Genomic DNA, 20,789 nt, shown 5'->3' with positions numbered 1-20,789 from the left:
CAGCACTTTATCGCAGCTTGATTCAGCACAAGCAGATGATTGGTAGGTGGATCGGTCTCCTGGAATACCCCCGATCAGCTGTTCCAGGCTGCAGGGATTGCCACAAACCATCACCACCTCCGTGCCTTTGTTTTTGGCCTCTGTGCCTCTTGTTTTTGGCCTCAGAATGCTCCATTTTAGACCCGTTCCAGGCTGCGGAGATCGCCGCAGCACATCACCGCCAATCGCTGCCTCCAGGCATTACACTTTTGGCCTCCGCACACCCCATTTTTGGCCTCCCTGCATCGCATTTTTGGGTGGTTCCAGCGGTCCCTGCCACCTGGAACTGCCCGAAAATGCAATGTGCGGAGGCAAAAAATGGGGCATGTGGAGGCTGAAAATGTGATGCACGGAGGCAGCAAATGTGATGCATGGAGGCAGCGATGTGCTGTGGTGATCTCTACAGCCTAGGACAGGTCTAAAACAGCATGTGGAAGCAAAAAATGCAATGCGCAGAGGCCAAAAACGGCCAAAGGGTGAGGGCTGGTGGTGGCCAGGGATACATTTGGTGTATAAGACACACACAAATTTTCACCTTCTTTTAGTGGGGGAAATGTGCATCTTATACTCAGAAAAGTACAGTAATTCCTAATCTTTCACCAATACTTTGCTATGTTTCAGTAATACATGTACAAACCTATGTATGGAGACAGTGGCACTGGTCCTTATAAGGTTACATCTTAGTAATATAACAACTGAAAGCCCTTTTCCCCCCCAAAGTCTCCAATTATTACCTTAAGTTCAGTTGTATCCTTCATTTTGAATTCTGGAGTAATTTGCAAAGTTTTCTGTTTAGCACTTGGCACATGTTCTTGAGGAGATATAGCAATTTCTTCTTTCAGGCTTTTTGAGTCTGGTGGAAGCATTTCTACATGTTTATCTAAAATCACTGGCAATATTTTTTCCTCATCTTTTGCAGAATCAGGCAATTGCTGCTTTTCTTCTATAGATACATCATTCCCTGCGCTTTAAGTATAATAAACAGCAATTATTTCCTAGGAAAGATTATAAGCAGCAGTCTTGAATTCCTTCAGTTAGTTCCCGAAGTTCTTACTCAGTTGCAGAGGGCACAGGTGTCAATAAGGACTTCTACAACATATATTTTATCACTTCCAAAGCCCTACTATTTTCTGCCATGAAGATGGGAAATTAGTGTTGGTAGTAGCAAGGAAGAGGAGCGGGTTTTTTTGTGATAGATTTTATCAATTTAAGTGTCCCCAGTGAAAGCAATGGTGCAAAGTGAAGTTTCCCTGAAAAGACTAAAGCTGTAGTAGTTTTGATTTAACAGAGCTGACACAAACATCTACACATAATATGCCATTTGGGATCCTTCATTTTGTTACCACCAGTTTTGTTACTTTTTGCATGTTGAGTTCTCAGTGGATGCAGGAGAACATTAACAGTAGTACAATCTTATTCAGCTGCCAATGCTCCCCTCAGGTGCAAGAAGGCTCTTCGAAAAGATCACAGACCAGTCCAGCAATCAATAATGAGAAGGTGGTAAAGACTGCTCCTTAGGCAAAGAGCATGCTAAAATTCTTAATTATTGAAATTATTTTACAAAATTGTCTCAGATTTCTGCACATATTTATATTGTTAACTGAAAGTGAAAACCAACATTCTGCAGTGTTTTAGTTGTCACTAATATGTAAAAATATTTCTTTTTATAATGAGAGAGAGGGGGGAGGGAGGGGGAGAGAGAGAGAATATGAATATATGAATATGAATTTAACAAGTTCATACAAATATACCCAAAAGCAGTAATATGAAAAGCTTTATTCTAAGTTAACAACAAAATCTGAATGCAATATAATTGTTTTCATTTATTTCTTTGCAGACATAATGGTATTTGTGTGTGTGTGTGTGTGTGTGTGTGTGTGTGTGTGTGTGTGTGTAGGTCTTTGGTTATTCGGGTTTTCTCCCACGTAAAATTGGAAATGTCTTGGCGACGTTTCGATGAAGTCTCATTCGTCATCTTCAGGCTTCAGCTTTGTGCTTCTAGGAGCAATGTGTAATTGCAGCTGTTTCTTCCTTTTGACTGCTAGTGTGGGTTTGAACTGATTGGGTGGAAGCTTGGCTGTGCTCTGATTGGATGGGGTTTTTTTGTGCTCTGACTGGCTGGGGCTTGGTTGTGCTCAGATTAGTCTGAGTTGCAGGGGGATTTGAGCTGGTGAGCCGCATTGCTGTTGTTTGGCTTCGTGGTCGTGGTCGTGCTACATCTTCATTGTGGGTGTCAGTCTGCTGCATGTATGGATTGGAGGGGTTTGAAATGGCTAATGTTGCAGCTGAAATAAGAAATTTAAGATTACCAATTACTAAGAAATAAGATTACCAATCTAATCCAAAAAGAAACCCCCACTAAAATCCAAGACAGAGAACAAGAAAACAGCGAAGCCCTCCTCCAATATATAAAAAGCACCACAGACAGAATCAGCAAGATCCTCCACAAACACAACATCAAGATAGCATTCTGCACAAACCAAAAAACATCCACCATCCTAAGAAATCCCAAAGACAATATTGAGTTAGATAATCAAGGAGTATATGAAATAACATGCACTGCCTGCAGCACCACATACATCGGACAAACCAACAGAAGAATAAGTGCACGCATTGAAGAACACAAGAACTCAGTCAAAAAAGAGGAACCAACTTCTTCCCTGGTCCAGCACCTTAAAGCCACAGGACATAAAATTGACTTTAAAAATACCAGAACTATCGCCAAAACTGAACACTTTAACAACAGAATAATCAGAGAAGCCATCGAGATAGAAAAACGCCCACACAGCATAAATAAATGAGATGATACCTCCTGCCTACCAGCCATTTGGAAACCCACCCTTATCGACAAATGAGTCCCTAACATGAAGAATGATGCAAGACCCACACTCATGAGTGCCACACAGCATGTCACCACCACACATCCACGCAGAAAGCAAACTGAAATCCACACCAATGATGAAGCATGACCATGGACCAGAAGCCAGACTGCAGCTGCATCATTAGCCATTTCAAACCCCTCCAATCCATACAAGCAGCAGACTGACACCCACCACGAAGATGTAGCACGACCACGAAGCCAAACAACAGCAATGCAGCTCACCAACTCTAATTCCCCTGCAACTGAGACCAACCGGAGCACAACCAAGCCCCCTCACCCACCCAAACAGAACACACCCCTAGCAAATCAGAGCACAGCCATATATATATATATATATATATATATATATATATATATATATATATATATATATATATATATATATATATATATATATATGTAGATCTTTGGTTGGCTACGTGGGAGAAAACCCGAATAACCAAAGATCTACATATATATTTATGATGTATATGTATATGTATATATATATTATGATGTATACATATATATATATATGATGTGAGAAAAAGGAAATTAGTCAATCTCCTTTAAAAATTCTAGACTAAATATAAAGAGACATATTTTATTTTGTATCTATGTGTGCCCAACATTCTTAATTTTGGCTGAATTAGGCCAGAATCATGTTAATCAGATTTTAGAGAATACAATCGGATAACAATAGTTATAGCAATAATAATTTCAAATGAGTAACAAAATATGAATGAATGGAAAATAACTTACTCATAGCAGCCAAAGCTCTAATCACCCTTCTTAAAACTAATGGGGTCTTTGTAATAGTAATTTTTTATAAGGAAAGAGTGAAATACTTTTTAGATCTCCTTTTAAAGAACCTTCTAGGACATACTTTTATCATTTGTCTCCAGGAACTATAGCATATATTAATTGTTCCCTTATGAGACTGAAGTAATACCAAGTTAAGATAAGAAAATCAGAGACAGGACTGCCCTAACTGACTCTTTGCTGTCCTCTGAGGCTACCACTACATACATCCCAAGTATGTTTGGTCCACCTCCATGGCCCATAATATTTAAAATACTTAAATGAGCTCAGAAATAATCTCAATTTAATTGTTCCAATCCTTACAATGGAGGATTCTTTTCCCTCCTAAACAACAGCAATGCAGCTCACCAACTCTAATTCCCTGCAACTGAGACCAACCGGAGCACAACCAAGCCCCTCACCCACCCAAACAGAACACACCCCTAGCAAATCAGAGCACAGCCATATATATATATATATATATATATATATATATATATATATATATATATATATATATATATATATATATATATATATATATATATATATATGTAGATCTTTGGTTGGCTACGTGGGAGAAAACCCGAATAACCAAAGATCTACATATATATATTTATGATGTATATGTATATGTATATATATATTATGATGTATACATATATATATATATGATGTGAGAAAAAGGAAATTAGTCAATCTCCTTTAAAAATTCTAGACTAAATATAAAGAGACATATTTTATTTTGTATCTATGTGTGCCCAACATTCTTAATTTTGGCTGAATTAGGCCAGAATCATGTTAATCAGATTTTAGAGAATACAATCGGATAACAATAGTTATAGCAATAATAATTTCAAATGAGTAACAAAATATGAATGAATGGAAAATAACTTACTCATAGCAGCCAAAGCTCTAATCACCCTTCTTAAAACTAATGGGGTCTTTGTAATAGTAATTTTTTATAAGGAAAGAGTGAAATACTTTTTAGATCTCCTTTTAAAGAACCTTCTAGGACATACTTTTATCATTTGTCTCCAGGAACTATAGCATATATTAATTGTTCCCTTATGAGACTGAAGTAATACCAAGTTAAGATAAGAAAATCAGAGACAGGACTGCCCTAACTGACTCTTTGCTGTCCTCTGAGGCTACCACTACATACATCCCAAGTATGTTTGGTCCACCTCCATGGCCCATAATATTTAAAATACTTAAATGAGCTCAGAAATAATCTCAATTTAATTGTTCCAATCCTTACAATGGAGGATTCTTTTCCCTCCTAAACAACAGCACGCATACAAGAAGGACTGATTCTGCCCTGCCAATCTGCTGTTGACATAATATCCATCCCATAAGCAGGGCCCTATGAATAACATCAGGACTGTTCTGCCAAACCAACATACTAGTTTTAGATAATTTCTAAGTTTCACTATAGATAGTTTACTATAATTTTTCACTATAATTTTAAATATTTTATATCAGTTTTTTGTTACTTTTTGTTTCATTTTCATGAGCCATTTTAAAAATGCAATTTTAACCAAAGTGGCCAATGTACATTTAAAAGTGTTATGAATGAATAAAGCCTAAAAAAAGAACAAAAATGGAAACAATCTTTTTTCAATACAAAACTTTTCTAGTGGTGTTTCAGTAGTGTCTAATAAAACTACAGAACATATTGGAGCACAAAAAATCTTATTTATTCATCAGCAAGACCCGGCATCCTTGTTTTGGTTTTATTTCACTCCTCGTGGAAGTTTGGAAATCATTCTTCAAAGATTTTCAGGTATTCTTTTAGGACCTAAAGAGCAATCCGGGATTAATTTTAATAGATTATTCTGATGTGTTTTTAACAATTATAATTGTTCTTAAACAAATTAACTGTCATCAAGAGAGATGTCATATGACTATGATTTGTTGAGTTTATTGCTGGTTTTTCCACTGATTTAGCTTGTCAGAAGCCAACTGTGAAACACACAAATTAGAGTCATGTGACTGTGGGAAGTTACATTGATTATGAACAATCACCAGTTATGAATCATATGAACTTGGGCATACTACGACAGATATAACTGTGAGGTTATAAAGTTAATGCAACTGTAATATTCAGGACCAAACAAAACAATCATTAGTGAGGCCTATCTGTATATGCTTGAGAAAAATTATGTTGATTATCATCTCTATCAGAAGAGTCACTACAGGGGGAGACAAGAAGCATGGCGGGGAGACCGGCTGGAAAAATAGTGGGCTCTAAAGAGCTCCATGAAAATCCAGCCAGATAAACTGCTGTCGGGGGGGGGTCTTTGGACCGGAACCACCCTGTAGGGACAGCGAAGAAGGAGAGGCATCTTGGATGACCAGGAGGAACAGGCAAGTTCCTCGATAGGCCAGAGATAGCTCTTTGGACCAGTGGCAGGGTGGAGGCCACTGCAAAATGACCGCTCTGAAGCTGGGGCAACCAGAGCTTTTGTGCAGGAGCGGTGTTTGTTTGAACGGAGTGCTGGAACCAGGTGAGTGATTGGCCAACTCACAGGTAAAAGAGAATTTTGAATTGGGACATTAAAAAATGTCCCCAAACTGAAATGAGCAGCTAATTGGCATTTGGGAAATTCCATAGAGGGAGAAGGACAAAGCGGAGGCTAAAACATCAAAGCCCAAGAAGATTTTTTTCATTTACAACTGGATTTGGAGAAACTAAAAATAATAAAAGAAAAAACCTAAGGAAAAGTGTTTTTTACATGGATTTAAAGTATTTTTGACAGTTTTGACAATTAATTGGCTTAAGAATATTGTGGATTTAACACAGACATCTGCTGGTGGAAAGATAGTATGGCAATACTTGGTGGAAGATTGAAGAGAAAGTACAGCTGTGACCTTGACTACCGGAAAAGATAATTTGGAAACTGTGAGTACTTTTAAAGTGTGTTTGTCTTTCTAAATTGCTTGGTTTCGATTTTCTACAGCTGTGGAAGATAATAAATTTTCAACTTGGAGTGGACTGAACAAATACTTGAATTGGACATCAGAATTTGTAAATAAAAAGAGACTATATAGATTTTAAGTTCTAATTAAATGTCATATGATTTAAAAGTTTTAATAATTTGTTAAATTGGCAATATGGAGTCTTGGATATATGAGGAATTAATTGAGATGTTTAAAAATATGTGTGAATCTCTAAAAAGTAATAAAAAGTCAGAAATTTTGCTGGAATACACAGAGCAGAAAATAGGAGATTGTAAAAGAGAGCATAAATGAGAAGCAAGAAAATAATAGTGAAGGAAAAGGAACTGAAAATAAAAAGCAGTTAGATGATTTCACTGGGATTTATAGTGGCACAAAAAGAGTGGACAGGGCGGAATGTCCCCCAAAAAAGAATCAATCAACGAGGGAAATAGTGGGAAGAGATTAGGAGAAGGCATGGGGAGAACTATTCGAATAATATACTTAAAAGTGAGAAAAGGGATTCAGAAGAAAGTACATATAAAAATAAAAGAGACTATATAGATTTTAAGTTCTAATTAAATGTCATATGATTTAAAAGTTTTAACAATTTGTTAAATTGGCAATATGGAGTCTTGGATATATGAGGAATTAATTGAGATGTTTAAAAATATGTGTGAATCTCTAAAAAGTAATAAAAAGTCAGAAATTTTGCTGGAATACACAGAGCAGAAAATAGGAGATTGTAAAAGAGAGCATAAATGAGAAGCAAGAAAATAATAGTGAAGGAAAAGGAACTGAAAATAAAAAGCAGTTAGATGATTTCACTGGGATTTATAGTGGCACAAAAAGAGTGGACAGGGCGGAATGTCCCCCAAAAAAGAATCAATCAACGAGGGAAATAGTGGGAAGAGATTAGGAGAAGGCATGGGGAGAACTATTCGAATAATATACTTAAAAGTGAGAAAAGGGATTCAGAAGAAAGTACATATAAAAATAAAAAAGAAGAAGAAATGAAGAGAATGAGATAAAAGGAGAAAATTACCAAGAATTGGAATTTTAGAGAGACCAAGGGAAAACGGTTAGAGGGGAAGATTAGTGGAAAAGAGGCATGAAAATAAGGTATATATTACTAGATTTAAGGAAATTGTATTAATATTTTTAATTGTGGATGGTCAACCAAGTTAAAGAGTTTTTATGTAAGATTTGAAAATGGTGATGTATATTACTCATAGTAAAACAGAACAGCAGATGAAATGTGAAATGGCAATTTGGTTTAATTTTGAAGACAATTTAAATTAAGAGATGAAGTGGAAATGTTAAAAAAGTGGGATGGGGAATTGGAGAAGTATATTTAGCAATGGAGAAATAAGATAATTAATTGATGTTATTGTAAGAGATTAGGAATTAAGGGTGGATAGTGATATTTATTTTGTACCAAGAAGAAAATAAGGGAAGATAAAGAACTATGGAAAGGGAATATTATGGCTGAAATTGGAAACAGAGGTATGATGTAAAACGGATTTGAAAAGAGAACAACATGGCAGAGTTGAAATAATAAGATATGGTGAAAAATGATTAATTTGTGATAAAGGATTATATAAAAGATAAATACGAAAAATGGGAAGATTAGAATATACTATAAAGATTATTATGTATAAGATGTATGATGTGACCCAGTCAACACACAGTTCATATGTAAGATGAAAGAAAAATTCTAATAAAACTTGTTTACAAAAAAAAGAAAGAAGAGTCACTACAAATTCACTTTAATAAAACTAGTCTGTATATCTCTTAGGAGCCATCAGGAAAGACTGGATTGATCGGCCTCCAAAAGCACATTGATCACTGGATTGATCAATCTCCAAAACCATTCTAGCAGAATGGGACATTTAGGTACCAACCCTTGGCCCCGCTCCCTTTGCTCCCTGCCACCCATCTTATTCAATTTACAGCCAGCTTTCCTCCTCCATTTGCCCTCCCCTGGCCATTCTACACTTTTCTTCTTCAAAAATTCACTTGCTATTTTTTTATTCCAGTATTTTTTTTAAATTTGAATTTATATCCCGCCCTTCTCCGAAGACTCAGGGCGGCTTACATTGTGTAAGGCAATAGTCTCATCCTATTTGTATATTTATATACAAAGTCAGCTTATTGCCCCCCCCAACAATCTGGGTCCTCATTTTACCTACCTTATAAAGGATGGAAGGCTGAGTCAACCTTGGGCCTGGTGGGACTCAAGCCTGCAGTAATTGTAATTGCAGGCAGCTGTGTGTTAATAACAGGCTGCATTAGCAGCCTGAGCCACTTCCCAGCCCTGATTTCTCCAATCAGCCAGAGATTTCAATATTATGTTAGATATTTTATTGGTTTGCCACCACAAAATGATGGGAAATTGTGTTGTTAAATTTCAGCAATCATGCATGTAACAGGATTTATCCCACTAGTTGCTCATTCAGTTTTGGATTTTCTAAATCCTCTAGCTCCTTGAGAAAGAGTCCCTAGATCATTATTTGTCCAGCAGAAAACAGGCAACGTATGAAATACTTTTCTAGCAGAGGCAGATTTCAAAACCCATCACTACCGGTTTGCTCGTGGATGCACGCGCACTCACTTGCACGATGCTTCTGCACATACCCTCCAAGACTGAGTGGCTGTGGATGCCGGCATCCCGGTACAGTCAGCTGCAACCGCTGCTGACTGTTGGGGGCGAATCATTGGCCCCAATGGAGAGGATGCGCTATCTCGGCGTTCTCCTGGATGGACGGTTGTCTTTTGAAGATCATTTGGCGACCGTCTCCAGGAAAGCCTTCTACCAGGTACGCCTGGTTCGCCAGTTGCGCCCCTTTCTAGACCGGGATTCCCTATGCACGGTCACTCATGCCCTCGTCACTTCTCGCCTAAACTACTGCAATGCTCTCTACATGGGGCTCCCCTTGAAGTGCACCCGGAGGCTCCAGTTGGTCCAGAATGCAACTGCGCGGGTGATAGAGGGAGCCATTCGTGGCTCCCATATAACACCTCTCCTGCGCAAGCTGCACTGGCTACCTGTGGTCTTCCGGGTGCACTTCAAGGTGGTGGTTACCACCTTTAAAGTGCTCCATGGCATAGGACCCGGATATCTATATCTAACAGATGCCTTCTGTTACCATATGCCTCCCACCGACCGGTGTGCTCCCATAGAGAGGGTCTCCTCAGGGTGCCGTCAGCCAAAAATGCCGGCTGGCGACCCCCAGGGGGAGAGCCTTTTCTGTGGGGGCACCTACCCTCTGGAATGAGCTTCCTCCTGGACTCCGTCAACTTCCGGTCCTCCGGGCCTTTCGCCGTGAGCTGAAGACATATTTATTCTTCCGAGCAGGACTGGCATAACATAGGTTTTAAATTGGATTTTAAACGGGGTTTTATATCATGTCTTTTATAGTTTTAATTTGGCCAATGTTCAATAAGTTTTTTAACTGGGTTTTATTGTATATTGTATTGTATTTTTATCTGACTGTTAACCGCCCTGAGTCCTTCGGGAGAAGGGCGGTATAAAAATTAAAATATTATTATTATTATTATTGTTGTTGTTGTTGTTGTTGTTATTAATATTATTATTATACCCAGAAGCATCCAGGCAACATATGAAATACTTTTATAGCAGAGGCAGGTTTCAATACCCGTCACTACTGGTTCGCTCATAGATGTGCACGAGCTCGCTTGCATGACACTTCTGCACATACCCAGAAGCATCCAGGCAAGCAGGCGGAGCCTCCCGCCACCACTGCTACTGGTTCTCCCGATCCGGGGCGAACCAGTAGCAACTCGCCACTGTTTTCTAGGGTCTAGACAGTTCTAACTGATATTTTATATGTTCCTCTTTATTATGTTGATGTAAAGAAAGAATGAATAACTATTTTTGAACAAATGTGTTACTTACTAGCGTAAGATAACTCAGTTGTGCATATGTTTTGTTAATGGAACAAATAGATAAAAAGAAGAGATTTTGAAAATTGCTAGTTTTTCTTTAAATTGAAAACAATCTACTTACATAGGTGCACATCAGAATTGTTCTAAGTTCACAAAGAATCCTGAACAGAATTCATTTTAAAGACAAACTCTAGCTTAGTATAAAAAAAACTAAACTGCATAATGAAAAAGGCAATAACTTTCAGAGCTATTGTACTATAACAAAAATTGTTTTAGAATTCATTCATCCCAAATTGCATTACAAACAACCTTGAATAAATCTTTGTCAAGAAACTGAGAGCAATATAGAAAGTTGAAATCTATAAAGAATTTGATAACTACTATTTTATTTTCAAATAAAATGAAAGTTGCTATTACTGTATTTCCAAATAAAATAAAATAGCAAAGCTGTATAAAAAAATTATCAAAACCTCCAACATAAAATATTAAATTTATATTAAATCTAAAATATTATGGAACTATAACTTTAATAAAAATTAGCAGGACAATTAAATATTTTAAAATTTTAAGCCATTATCAAATATCATTAAACTTTTTTTAATTTGAATGTAATATATTTAAGGAAAGTGTTTATTGATTGATCTCAGTGTTGATCTTGTACGTAGACAACATCTAAAACATTTTTATATGTTTTTTTGCAGAATCCCAATCTGTTATTTAAGAAACTGAAGAATATTGTTTAGGATTGACAATTTACAACCGTGGAATAAAAAGTTTTAATAATATGTTATCTAAATAAATTCATCAAAAACAATTTTTATATTATCGGACACTCCAACAGTTTTTAAGAAATGTCAATTTTCTATAATAAATAATAAAAATAATTCAATAATAAATTTGAAGTAACTTTGTCCTAGTTTAGTTTAATATCTATATTTTTATCATTATGTACTGAGAAGGGAATTTACATTTAAAGATATGAATGTATTGTTTAATTAAAGTATTACTGAAAAACTTGTCAATTTATGAGAAACTAACATTTTATAAAAATGTGCAGTTGGAAAAAAGATATAACCTCAGGGATAAAATTCTGGCTTAAAGAAATGTTTGTAGTTTCAGTCTGTAAACTGACTCTTTTTTTATACAAATAATGGAAAGGTTGACCAACAGGACACTTGTAGAGTCAAAGTTTGATTTCTTGTTAAAAATAAATATTATAGGAATTTAATTACACCTTTGCCTCCGGTATCAAAATATCTTTGACGAATCCTGATGAAAAATATTTCAATTGCAAAAAGTGCTATTATAATTGAAAGTAAGAACCATACATGTATACTGCAGTAATTAAATTATATATGATATTTCTTAGGCATCAAGCAAAAGCTTAGTTATTAGCTGAAAATGATTCTAAAGCAGTTGTTCATTACTGAAAGACATGATACCATGGTACTATTTTAACACATTATAAGAATTTAATATTTACCCCTTCAGACGTCGCTTCTTCATTTCAGAAGAATCTTTGGCTTTTGGCACATCTTTGGAATCAACCTTTGAAAAAAAATATAATTAATTTTTGCATCTTTGCATACAAGAAGTTTGGAAAATTTCCTTTATCTTAATGTATCATATCTGCTTATGAACTATCATCAACTCCTCATCCAAGTAAATATTCTGTGTCAGCTTTGGAAGCCATACTAGGCCGAAGGTTTCCACGCTGCCACTTTCTCCTGTGTGGGAAAGTAGGAGGGGGGGTTAGTAAAAGGGGCCATTAGACATAATAACATTCTTCCTGCCGGTCAAGGTCAAGCCAGGACTGCATGTAGAGAAGGAGTGGTCCGAGTGATGTCTCGAGATGGGACAGTTGGCGATTGGAGCATGTGATCGGCAGAGGGGTGAGGGGGTGGTGGTTTTGAAGTGTGTTTCATGAGGGAAGACCCATATCTCCCAGATTCGGATTTCCCCAGTTGTGCCAGTTTATCTATCTAAGTAAAAGAACTTTGAAAGATGCTTGCTTCGGAGTCTTTACTAAAAGAGGGGGTTTTATGGAATGCTGACACTAAGATTATTTGATACCATTTGTCCGGAAGATATGAATTCTTCTGCCTTGAAAGGGGGATTAGACTAGAAGATCTCCAAGGTTCCACAAATATTATTTGTGAACAAAATAAGATAAAAAGCTTTTATTTGTATGCTGTTAAGAAGTGAGCTTTCACCCCTATTTAATGTTCCAATGAATGGAACTAAGTAGTTTTATTTTCCAGATTCTTAGAAAACTCTTCATGGCAGTCTTTTAAATGGTCGACCATCTGTCCTTTCGTAATAAGGTTACATGTAATGTTGTAAGATGTAGTAAGAACATAGAAATATTGGTGTTTCACCACTTCTATCATCATAGTATATACCCAAACATAAGTTATAATACAACTAGTCAGAACTGCTTCTTTTTTTATGCCTGAGGCTCTGTAGGTGTCCCTTGGTTTCTATTTCTATAGAAATTCTCAGTAAGCAAAACAAACCCTTTGAATCAGAAAATTGAGAGACCATTCAGGTGCAATTTCATATAAAGTCTTCGGCACTTTCCCCTAAGTATAACTGTCCACTTCTAATTTGGAAAACTCACAAGTAGCCTTTAGGATCTAAGCAATTTTATTATATATTTGGGGAAAAACTTATCTCCTTGTACACGAATAGCACAATCCATTAATCTGAAGACTGGATCGTTAATAAATTGGTCTTATTCTCTGATTTATAAACTAAAGGAAGACACCATCTAAGCTATGTCTTCTGAACAGAAACATGGCCCCATTAGTTAACAGTTTCCTGTATGATCTCTTGATTACATGATATCATACACCAAAGCTAAAACTTTGTTTAGATATGATTCTCTACAATGGAATCTGAAGACTAAGATTAGATACTTAATGACTAATATGCCCTAAAGCTGAAATGCAGGTTCCAAGTAGTGAATCCTAAACACAACAAAGTTCCTTTTTTTTGTAGAGGTAGTCCTCAATGTATAACCATAATTGAGACAAGTTATATTAAGTGATATTGTGCTCAATTTTTGGTAACCTTTCTTACCATAGTTTTTAAGTGGATCACCATAATTAAGTTATTAATACGTTAAGTGAATCTGGCTTCCCCACTGACAATGCTTGTCAAAAGGTCATAAAAGGTCATCACAGGGAACTGCAATAGTCATAAACCAGTTGTCAAGTATTTGAATTTTGATCATGTAACCATGAGAATGCTACAAGTTGTAAGTGTGAAAAATGGCCATAAGTCACTTTTTTCAATGCCCTTGTAACTTCAAACAGTCACAAAACAAATGGTTGTAAGTCGAGAACTATCTATATTTTGCTAGCTCAGATTCATTTGGTATAAAGCATTACAGACCTCAATATTCAATTCTCTCTTGGCCATTCATAGATCAACCCAAGCTTAGTTTGTTAATGCCTAACAATGTAATCAAATACCAAAAATAGACTCCTTTCCCAAACTAAAAAAGCACAGTCAATGCCTATTGCAAATACTATATAACTGACTTTTTGGAAGGCCATGCAGCTATTTGTAGATAGGAGAGGATAAATAATGCAAATAATAATAATGCAGAAAAAAGCTATAACTACAGAAGATGATAAGAAGGAAAACTATAAAAGAAGATAAAGTTGTCTGGATTTTTCTAATAAATTTAGTCAGTGGAAAGGAATACTGAAAAGAAAGGACTTGACTGAAGCATAGAAATCAGAGGTGAGTTTCAACAGGTTCTAACTAGTTCTGGAGAACCGGTAGCAGAAATTTTGAGTAGTTCAGAGGACCGGTAAATACCACCTCTGACTGGCCCCATCCCCATCTATTCTCTGCCTCCCGAGTTCCAGGAGGAAATGGGGATTTTGCAGTAACCTTCCCCTGGAGTGGGGGGGGGGGGAATGGAGATTTACAGTATCCTTCTCCTGCCACGCCCACCAAGCCATGCCCACCAAACCTGGCCATGCCACACTCACAAAACCAGTAGTAAAAAAATGTGAATCCCACCACTGATAGAAATCTATTATTTTGATAAGATTTCTGCTTCCCAAGCATGAATACCAATACAAATCATTACTATAGGAAAATTACACATCACATCTTATGCACAGTAACATCTAGTTATAATTACTTAGTAATGCTGTGTTCTTTATTAATATAAATAAAAGTTCATTTGACATTATTTCAGTACTGTAAAAACTACTTTATATGCTCTTCATTCATTCAAAAATAACCCTAATAACAATAACAAGAGTGACATTGCTTACCATCTCAGATTTTATTTTCTTAGTTTCTTCCTTTTTTTTATCAGTATCTTCAGGTTGGGAAGTCGGTTTTAAAAGCTTTTCTGTAACACCAGCTGATCCTTTTTGTTTAGAAAGTTCCTGACTTTTGCGTGGAAGCACTTCATCTTTAGCTTTCCCTTTTGATGTTTTCTTGCCTTTCTTTGGTAACTCTTCCACACCTGCTGATAAAGGAAACTGCCAGTCTGGAATAGTTGGAGGTATTTCAGCAAGTTGGATCTTTGCCTTTTCAACTTCCTGTATTTTTTGTAATTAAAAAAAAGTTAGAATACATAACAAATTTATCAGGTTTCATAATCTTTAAACTTGAAATTTTCAACACAGCATCCCAAAAATGTGATGGTAATGACAGACATATAATCCTCTCCTTGTGCTAAATCATTGATTACTTTAAAAAAAATATTTTGCCTTTTGCCTCAAATTCCTTGCTGGGCCTTTGTTACCAGATTTATTCTGATTGAATAGTTAACAATTGTCACTATCTCTGCATCTTCTACCCAGAGGGAAAACAAAGAGCTGCATCCCACGTGACAGTTACTTCTTAGTATTATGCACCAAAATCCTCTCTGTCCAACGTTCACAAGTTTCACCACCAATTTTTTTTAGATATCATGGAGAAAAACTCCAGAAATGCTGAAAGTCTCTCTGAGTCTCATTGCAACATGCAGGGGATAAGATGGACACTCCCCAGTCACAGGATTTTCTGCCAACAATGCTGGAGTTTCCCAGACATATAGTGTTAAGGGTCTTCAACAACACTTTTCTGGAGATGAAATTTAAAGTAATTCAGGAATTAATGGGTTACGATGACAACGATGGGCCTGCTCTAAGTCATCCAAGTTCCAATATAGGACAATGGTGACCTTCTTATCTGGTTTTCCTTTCACCACTGTCCACTGTAAGCAGGTAGGACTTAGATTTATTTATTTATTTATTTATTTTATTTTGTCACAACAGTATATATAAGCATAAGCACGAAAGTAACTATATAATATATAAGCATATACATAAGTATAAGTATGTGATAACTATATTAAGTGGATATAATGAAAGGAAACAATAGGACAGGAAGGGTAGGCACGTTTGTGCTCTTATGGATGCTTGGTTGATTGGTCATCCCTAACTGATAAATGGACCCTAATGGGTTTCAGAGGGAATTGGGGGCTGTTCCTATAGGTCTGCTTGGTCTGCCTGAAGCCTTGGTTGCCATTTGGAAGAAGAGGCTCACCAAGGTCTTAGATTACACCTATGTGATTTCTTCCCTCTTCTGGCTCCAGTCACTCCCTATCTTTCATAGAAGAACTAAGGGAGATGGAAAAGAAGAAATCTCTAAAGATCACCAGCATTGAAGGATGAACTCAATCTATTATGGATTAGAACCACTATGAATACCTAATGGCAGTAAGGACAAGGAAGGGACAATATTTCCTTGCCACTTATTACATCTGCAGATAATCATCCATTGGCCTTGATTTATGAGATGCCTAATCTCTTGAATAAGGGAAATCACTTTACAGGACTATATAGCAGAATTTGCTTAGCATCTGTTAGATAGTTGCTCATATTCATTCTGAGTTGGACACTGGCTTTGTGAAGATCCTGGGCATATTCCTTATTGTTTGGAAACAGTTTGAACCATTTGGGCTGATTCTTTATGACTATAAGATTAGCCACCTATTCTTTGAAGTCATCCCTTTCTGGATAAATAAAGCTGTCTGACTCTGAAGAAGCTACTCCAGCTGAAACTTTGGAATATCAACCTTGGGAAAGAAACAAGCCAAGAATCACTTTGAGGTTGATCAAACACAGGCATTATCAGAACAGCTGGAGCAAGCTGAAAACGGAGTTTAGCCATTTCCTATACTGTGTCTTTGTAATCAGTCATAAGAATCATGTCAGGCCATGAAATAACTGGGAAATAATCAAAGCAGAATTTCATGTACTTATTTGAATAAGTTTTCAAGTCACAATATAACTAAATATGCAAGAAGTAAACATGTGAAAACATTTCTCCCTAAAGGGATCAGAAAATTCTCCTCCAAAATACCTGTAAAGCTTTCTGTAGCTGCTCCTCAAGCATTTTCTTCTCTTCCTGAAGGGACTGAATGTCTTCCTACAATGTCAATATGAATTTAGATTTATATTTAGATGTTTCATTTACATTCAGATTGCAAATTTAAAGGTTTGCTTGCCCCTCCCTATTGTAAAGATCTACAAAAATTCAACACTCATTTTTCTTAATACAACCCAGAGAATATAATTCAGTTGGTTATCAACCAATTATTACTTACTGAATTTTTAAAATCATATTTATCTGGTATAAAATCAGAAAAAGTTGACTGATTGAGTAAGACCTCCTTCTGTGCTTTCGGCAATATAATACATGACCCATCTTTCTTAAGCAATTTCTAGCAAGATCTTGAATTTTGTGTCCATCTTTCTTATCCTGAATTCTTACACTTTTTCTTAAATGGCTAAGAAAATAATCTTATTAGTAAAAAACAACAAAATAATTTTATAAAATTTAACATCATACTTTTATACATATTTAAAATGAGATAGTATGTCTACAAATATCTATTGACATATTGTCCTTTACCTGAGCTTTATTTAAATCTTCTTTCATTTGTATATGGTCTCTTTCCTTTCCAAAACCAGACTCTGGTTTCTGTGTTCTGTAATAAAAAAATATAACACAAATTAATGATTAGACCATCATAATATAGCAACTAGACTGCTGAAATATCAGAAGGAAATGCTCACATGGTAATTTCTCAATTTTCCTAGCAAGTACAAAAAGGTCTATAAATTATGATAATCTAGAATGTACCTTATATAGTTTGAATTTAGCCTGTCATTTGAAGCCAGGCATTACAATCAATCATTATAATTATAAGTGATGTGATATGGCTCCGGAAATGTAAAACCCAGTCTGTGTGTACTGTAAAGTGTGAGAGCTTTTCAAAATATAGAATACATTCAGTAATAGATTTTTAAAATGTTCAGTATAACTAGTTCAAAATAGCCAAAACATAAAGTGCTGCTTGTTAACATAGTTAAATAGTTAATTCAGAAATAGTCAAGTACAGTTGTGTGTTCTTATATTTACATTCATAAAAGACAAAGAAAAAGTTACACAAAGCAAAACAACATCATTTACAATATCAGAGGCCTGCTATTTAGCACTCTGATTTAGCATAAGAAAGCATAAGATATTTTTGTAGCACAAGGTACCATGAAGGATAAGAAATGTTGGTAGCACCAGCAATGTTTCAACTGCTATATCTACTTTTAGTTTTTCTGAAAAGTTGAAGTAATCTATGCTCTGATGATATTCTAGTTGAACCATTGCAGTATACATGGAGACACCCTTAAATAGGTAATAACAGAGTAATAGAGTTGGAACTAACCTTGGAGCTCTTCTAATCTAACTAGCTACTCAAGCAGGAGACCCTATACCATTGCAGACAAATGGCTATCCAACCTCTTCTTTAAAAAAACTCCAGTGTTTGAGCATCCACAACTTCTGGAGGCAAGCAGTTCTACTGGTTTACTGTTCTCTCTATCAGGAAAGTTCTCCTTAGTTCTAGGTTAGATCTCTTCTTCATAATTTCCATCCATTACTTCTTGCCTTGCCTTCAGGTGCTTTGGAGAATAAGTTGACCCCCCTCTCTATGACATCCTCTTAGATATTGGAAAATTGTTATAATGTCACCCCAAGTCTTTGTTTTCATTAAATTAGACTTATTCAATTCCTGCAACCATTCTTCATATGTTTTAGCTTTCAGTCCCCAAATCATCTTTGTTGCTGTTCTCTACACTCTTTCTAAAGTTTCAAGATCTTATTTTATATTGTGGTGACCAAAACTGGGCACTGTATCCTAAGTTTGTCTTAACAAAGCAATAAAAAGCTGCAGTTACTTCAAAATATACCACAATCAGAATTTTAAATAGGATGATTTATTGAGGGAACCTCGTTCTAGTTTTAGAAATTTTTATTAGTTATTGAGTCATTTCAAACCCAATACAAAGTGCCAGTTTTCACTGTTTCCATTTTTGTATATTCTGATCCTAATCTCTAAAGACCACCATCTCTGGCTAAATCTAAGAGATTTATGATCTACCATTAAAGACCTACTATTTGTCAAAATGCTTCCAAACTTCAGTGGATGGCAACATGAGCTGTAAAGTACTGAATTTCTATTACTCTTAATCATAGTTTGTATAATATTAACAATGGCACCCAGCGTTCAGATAACTTCAAATAAAGTAGCAAATAAATAAGAAATATATAATATCATGCCAATATTTAAGATAAGGGCCGGTGAATGGCGCAGGCTAGTAAGGCCTGTTATTAAGAACAGCCTGTTATTAAGAACACAAAGCCTGCAATTACTGCAGGTTCGAGCCCGGCCCAAGGTTGACTCAGCCTTCCATCCTTTATAAGGTAGGTAAAATGAGGACCCAGATTGTTGGGGGGGCAATAAGTTGACTTTGTAAAAATATACAAATAGAATGAGACTATTGCCTTATACACTGTAAGCCGCCCTGAGTCTTCGGAGAAGGGCGGGGTATAAATGTAAACAAAACAAAAAAAAAAAGATATAATAGTTATTTTAAATTAATAAAAATACAAATTTCATTAGTGTTCTGAACACTTTAGCACAATTTTTATACAATTAACTATATGTATTCATTTTTTCTTACACTTGAGCCTTTTCTGAAGGAACTTGTGGTTTCTCTTCAATTTTCACCCTCTCCAGTTTTAATATTTTTTTTCTTGTCTCTGGTATTCCTTTAACTTGCTGTCAATAAACATTCAAAAAAGTGAAGCAACAGTTTTGTATTATACAGTTTCTTGTACAGCTGTATTTGATAATGCATGTGTCAAATGATAATATAATTATTCGTATTACAATTGTCAAAATCAGTAGATCTCATTTTTCCCTTGATAATATCCCCAAGGTGGTTATTTAAATTAGATAACAATTAATTTCAATTTTTATCTACAATTTTTGGAAACGGAAGGCCAGGTCCAAGTTGAGGGTAAACCAATTTCACACTTTGTGGAGGCCAAGAAAAAACACAGGATAGGATCATGTGAATGAACTTCCATTGACCACAAAGGACCACTGAAAGAACTACTACTGCTTTGATCTAGTATTCCAGCTAGCATGGTCCAGGAAAAGCCATGACTTCAACCCTTAGGAACATCTTACCTCCTGACCATCTATAAGAGCCTGAAGATCTGACTTTTCCTGTTAATTTGTGGCCCCCGTGGGGGAATTTCACATCAGAGTGACTGATCAACTAATAGTAGTTTCCACCCACCCGCATCCCTATATATTCTGTAGTTATAACTTGTATTTTATTGTAATTCTAATGTGATTTTACATGTTTATTCATATATTTATGGTTTCATTTTAAACCACCCAGTCATTTGTGGTGAATCATGAGTTTGTGGCCAAGATAAATAAATAAATAGACAGACAGACAGACAAATAAATAACAACACAACACAAAACGCAAGATTTAAGGGTTTGGGGTTTTAGGGATTGAATCTCTCTTGGAATGTTTGCATTACATGAGAGTCTGCTTATTGGGCAGTGCTGTAATGGAACCTCTTATCAGCTAGATTTACACTGGAGATATTACTTTTTCTTTCTGTACTTCTGCACAATCCTTTCAGGGAGTCCTAATATGAAGTCATTCTTTTACTGGACTTCAATTTTACTCTATTTTCTTCCTTTTACTCTCTGATGTACCTTAACTTTTAACATTTTCAATTTCTTCTTTTCTCTATAGGTGGGATCAATAAATTCTCATTAGCCCTTTTTCTGCACTGGGATAAATTATTTTATAGATTTATTACTTTAGAATCTGCCACGATTAGGGTTCTATTTGCTCCT

At 35.9% G+C, this 20,789-nt stretch overlaps 1 protein-coding gene across 1 annotated transcript in view; it reads right to left on the bottom strand.

Moving 5' to 3' along the window:
* CCDC7 (coiled-coil domain containing 7) overlaps window positions 1–20,789 on the bottom strand; it is a 250,176-nt gene that overhangs the window by 163,981 nt on the left and 65,406 nt on the right. Inside the window, exons 14-19 of the mRNA XM_058179731.1 lie at window positions 19,588–19,685; window positions 17,480–17,555; window positions 16,928–16,993; window positions 14,845–15,117; window positions 12,033–12,097; window positions 774–1,005 (exon numbers count right to left, since the gene is read on the bottom strand). Of these exons, the coding sequence (XP_058035714.1) occupies window positions 774–1,005; window positions 12,033–12,097; window positions 14,845–15,117; window positions 16,928–16,993; window positions 17,480–17,555; window positions 19,588–19,685 (810 nt within the window). The remainder of the gene's footprint in view (window positions 1–773; window positions 1,006–12,032; window positions 12,098–14,844; window positions 15,118–16,927; window positions 16,994–17,479; window positions 17,556–19,587; window positions 19,686–20,789) is intronic.

Source organism: Ahaetulla prasina, chromosome 4, assembly GCF_028640845.1.
Source record: "Ahaetulla prasina isolate Xishuangbanna chromosome 4, ASM2864084v1, whole genome shotgun sequence".
Lineage (NCBI taxonomy): Eukaryota > Metazoa > Chordata > Lepidosauria > Squamata > Colubridae > Ahaetulla > Ahaetulla prasina.
Note: the sequence above shows the minus strand (reverse complement) of the source record. Positions and strands in the feature narration are given on the sequence as shown.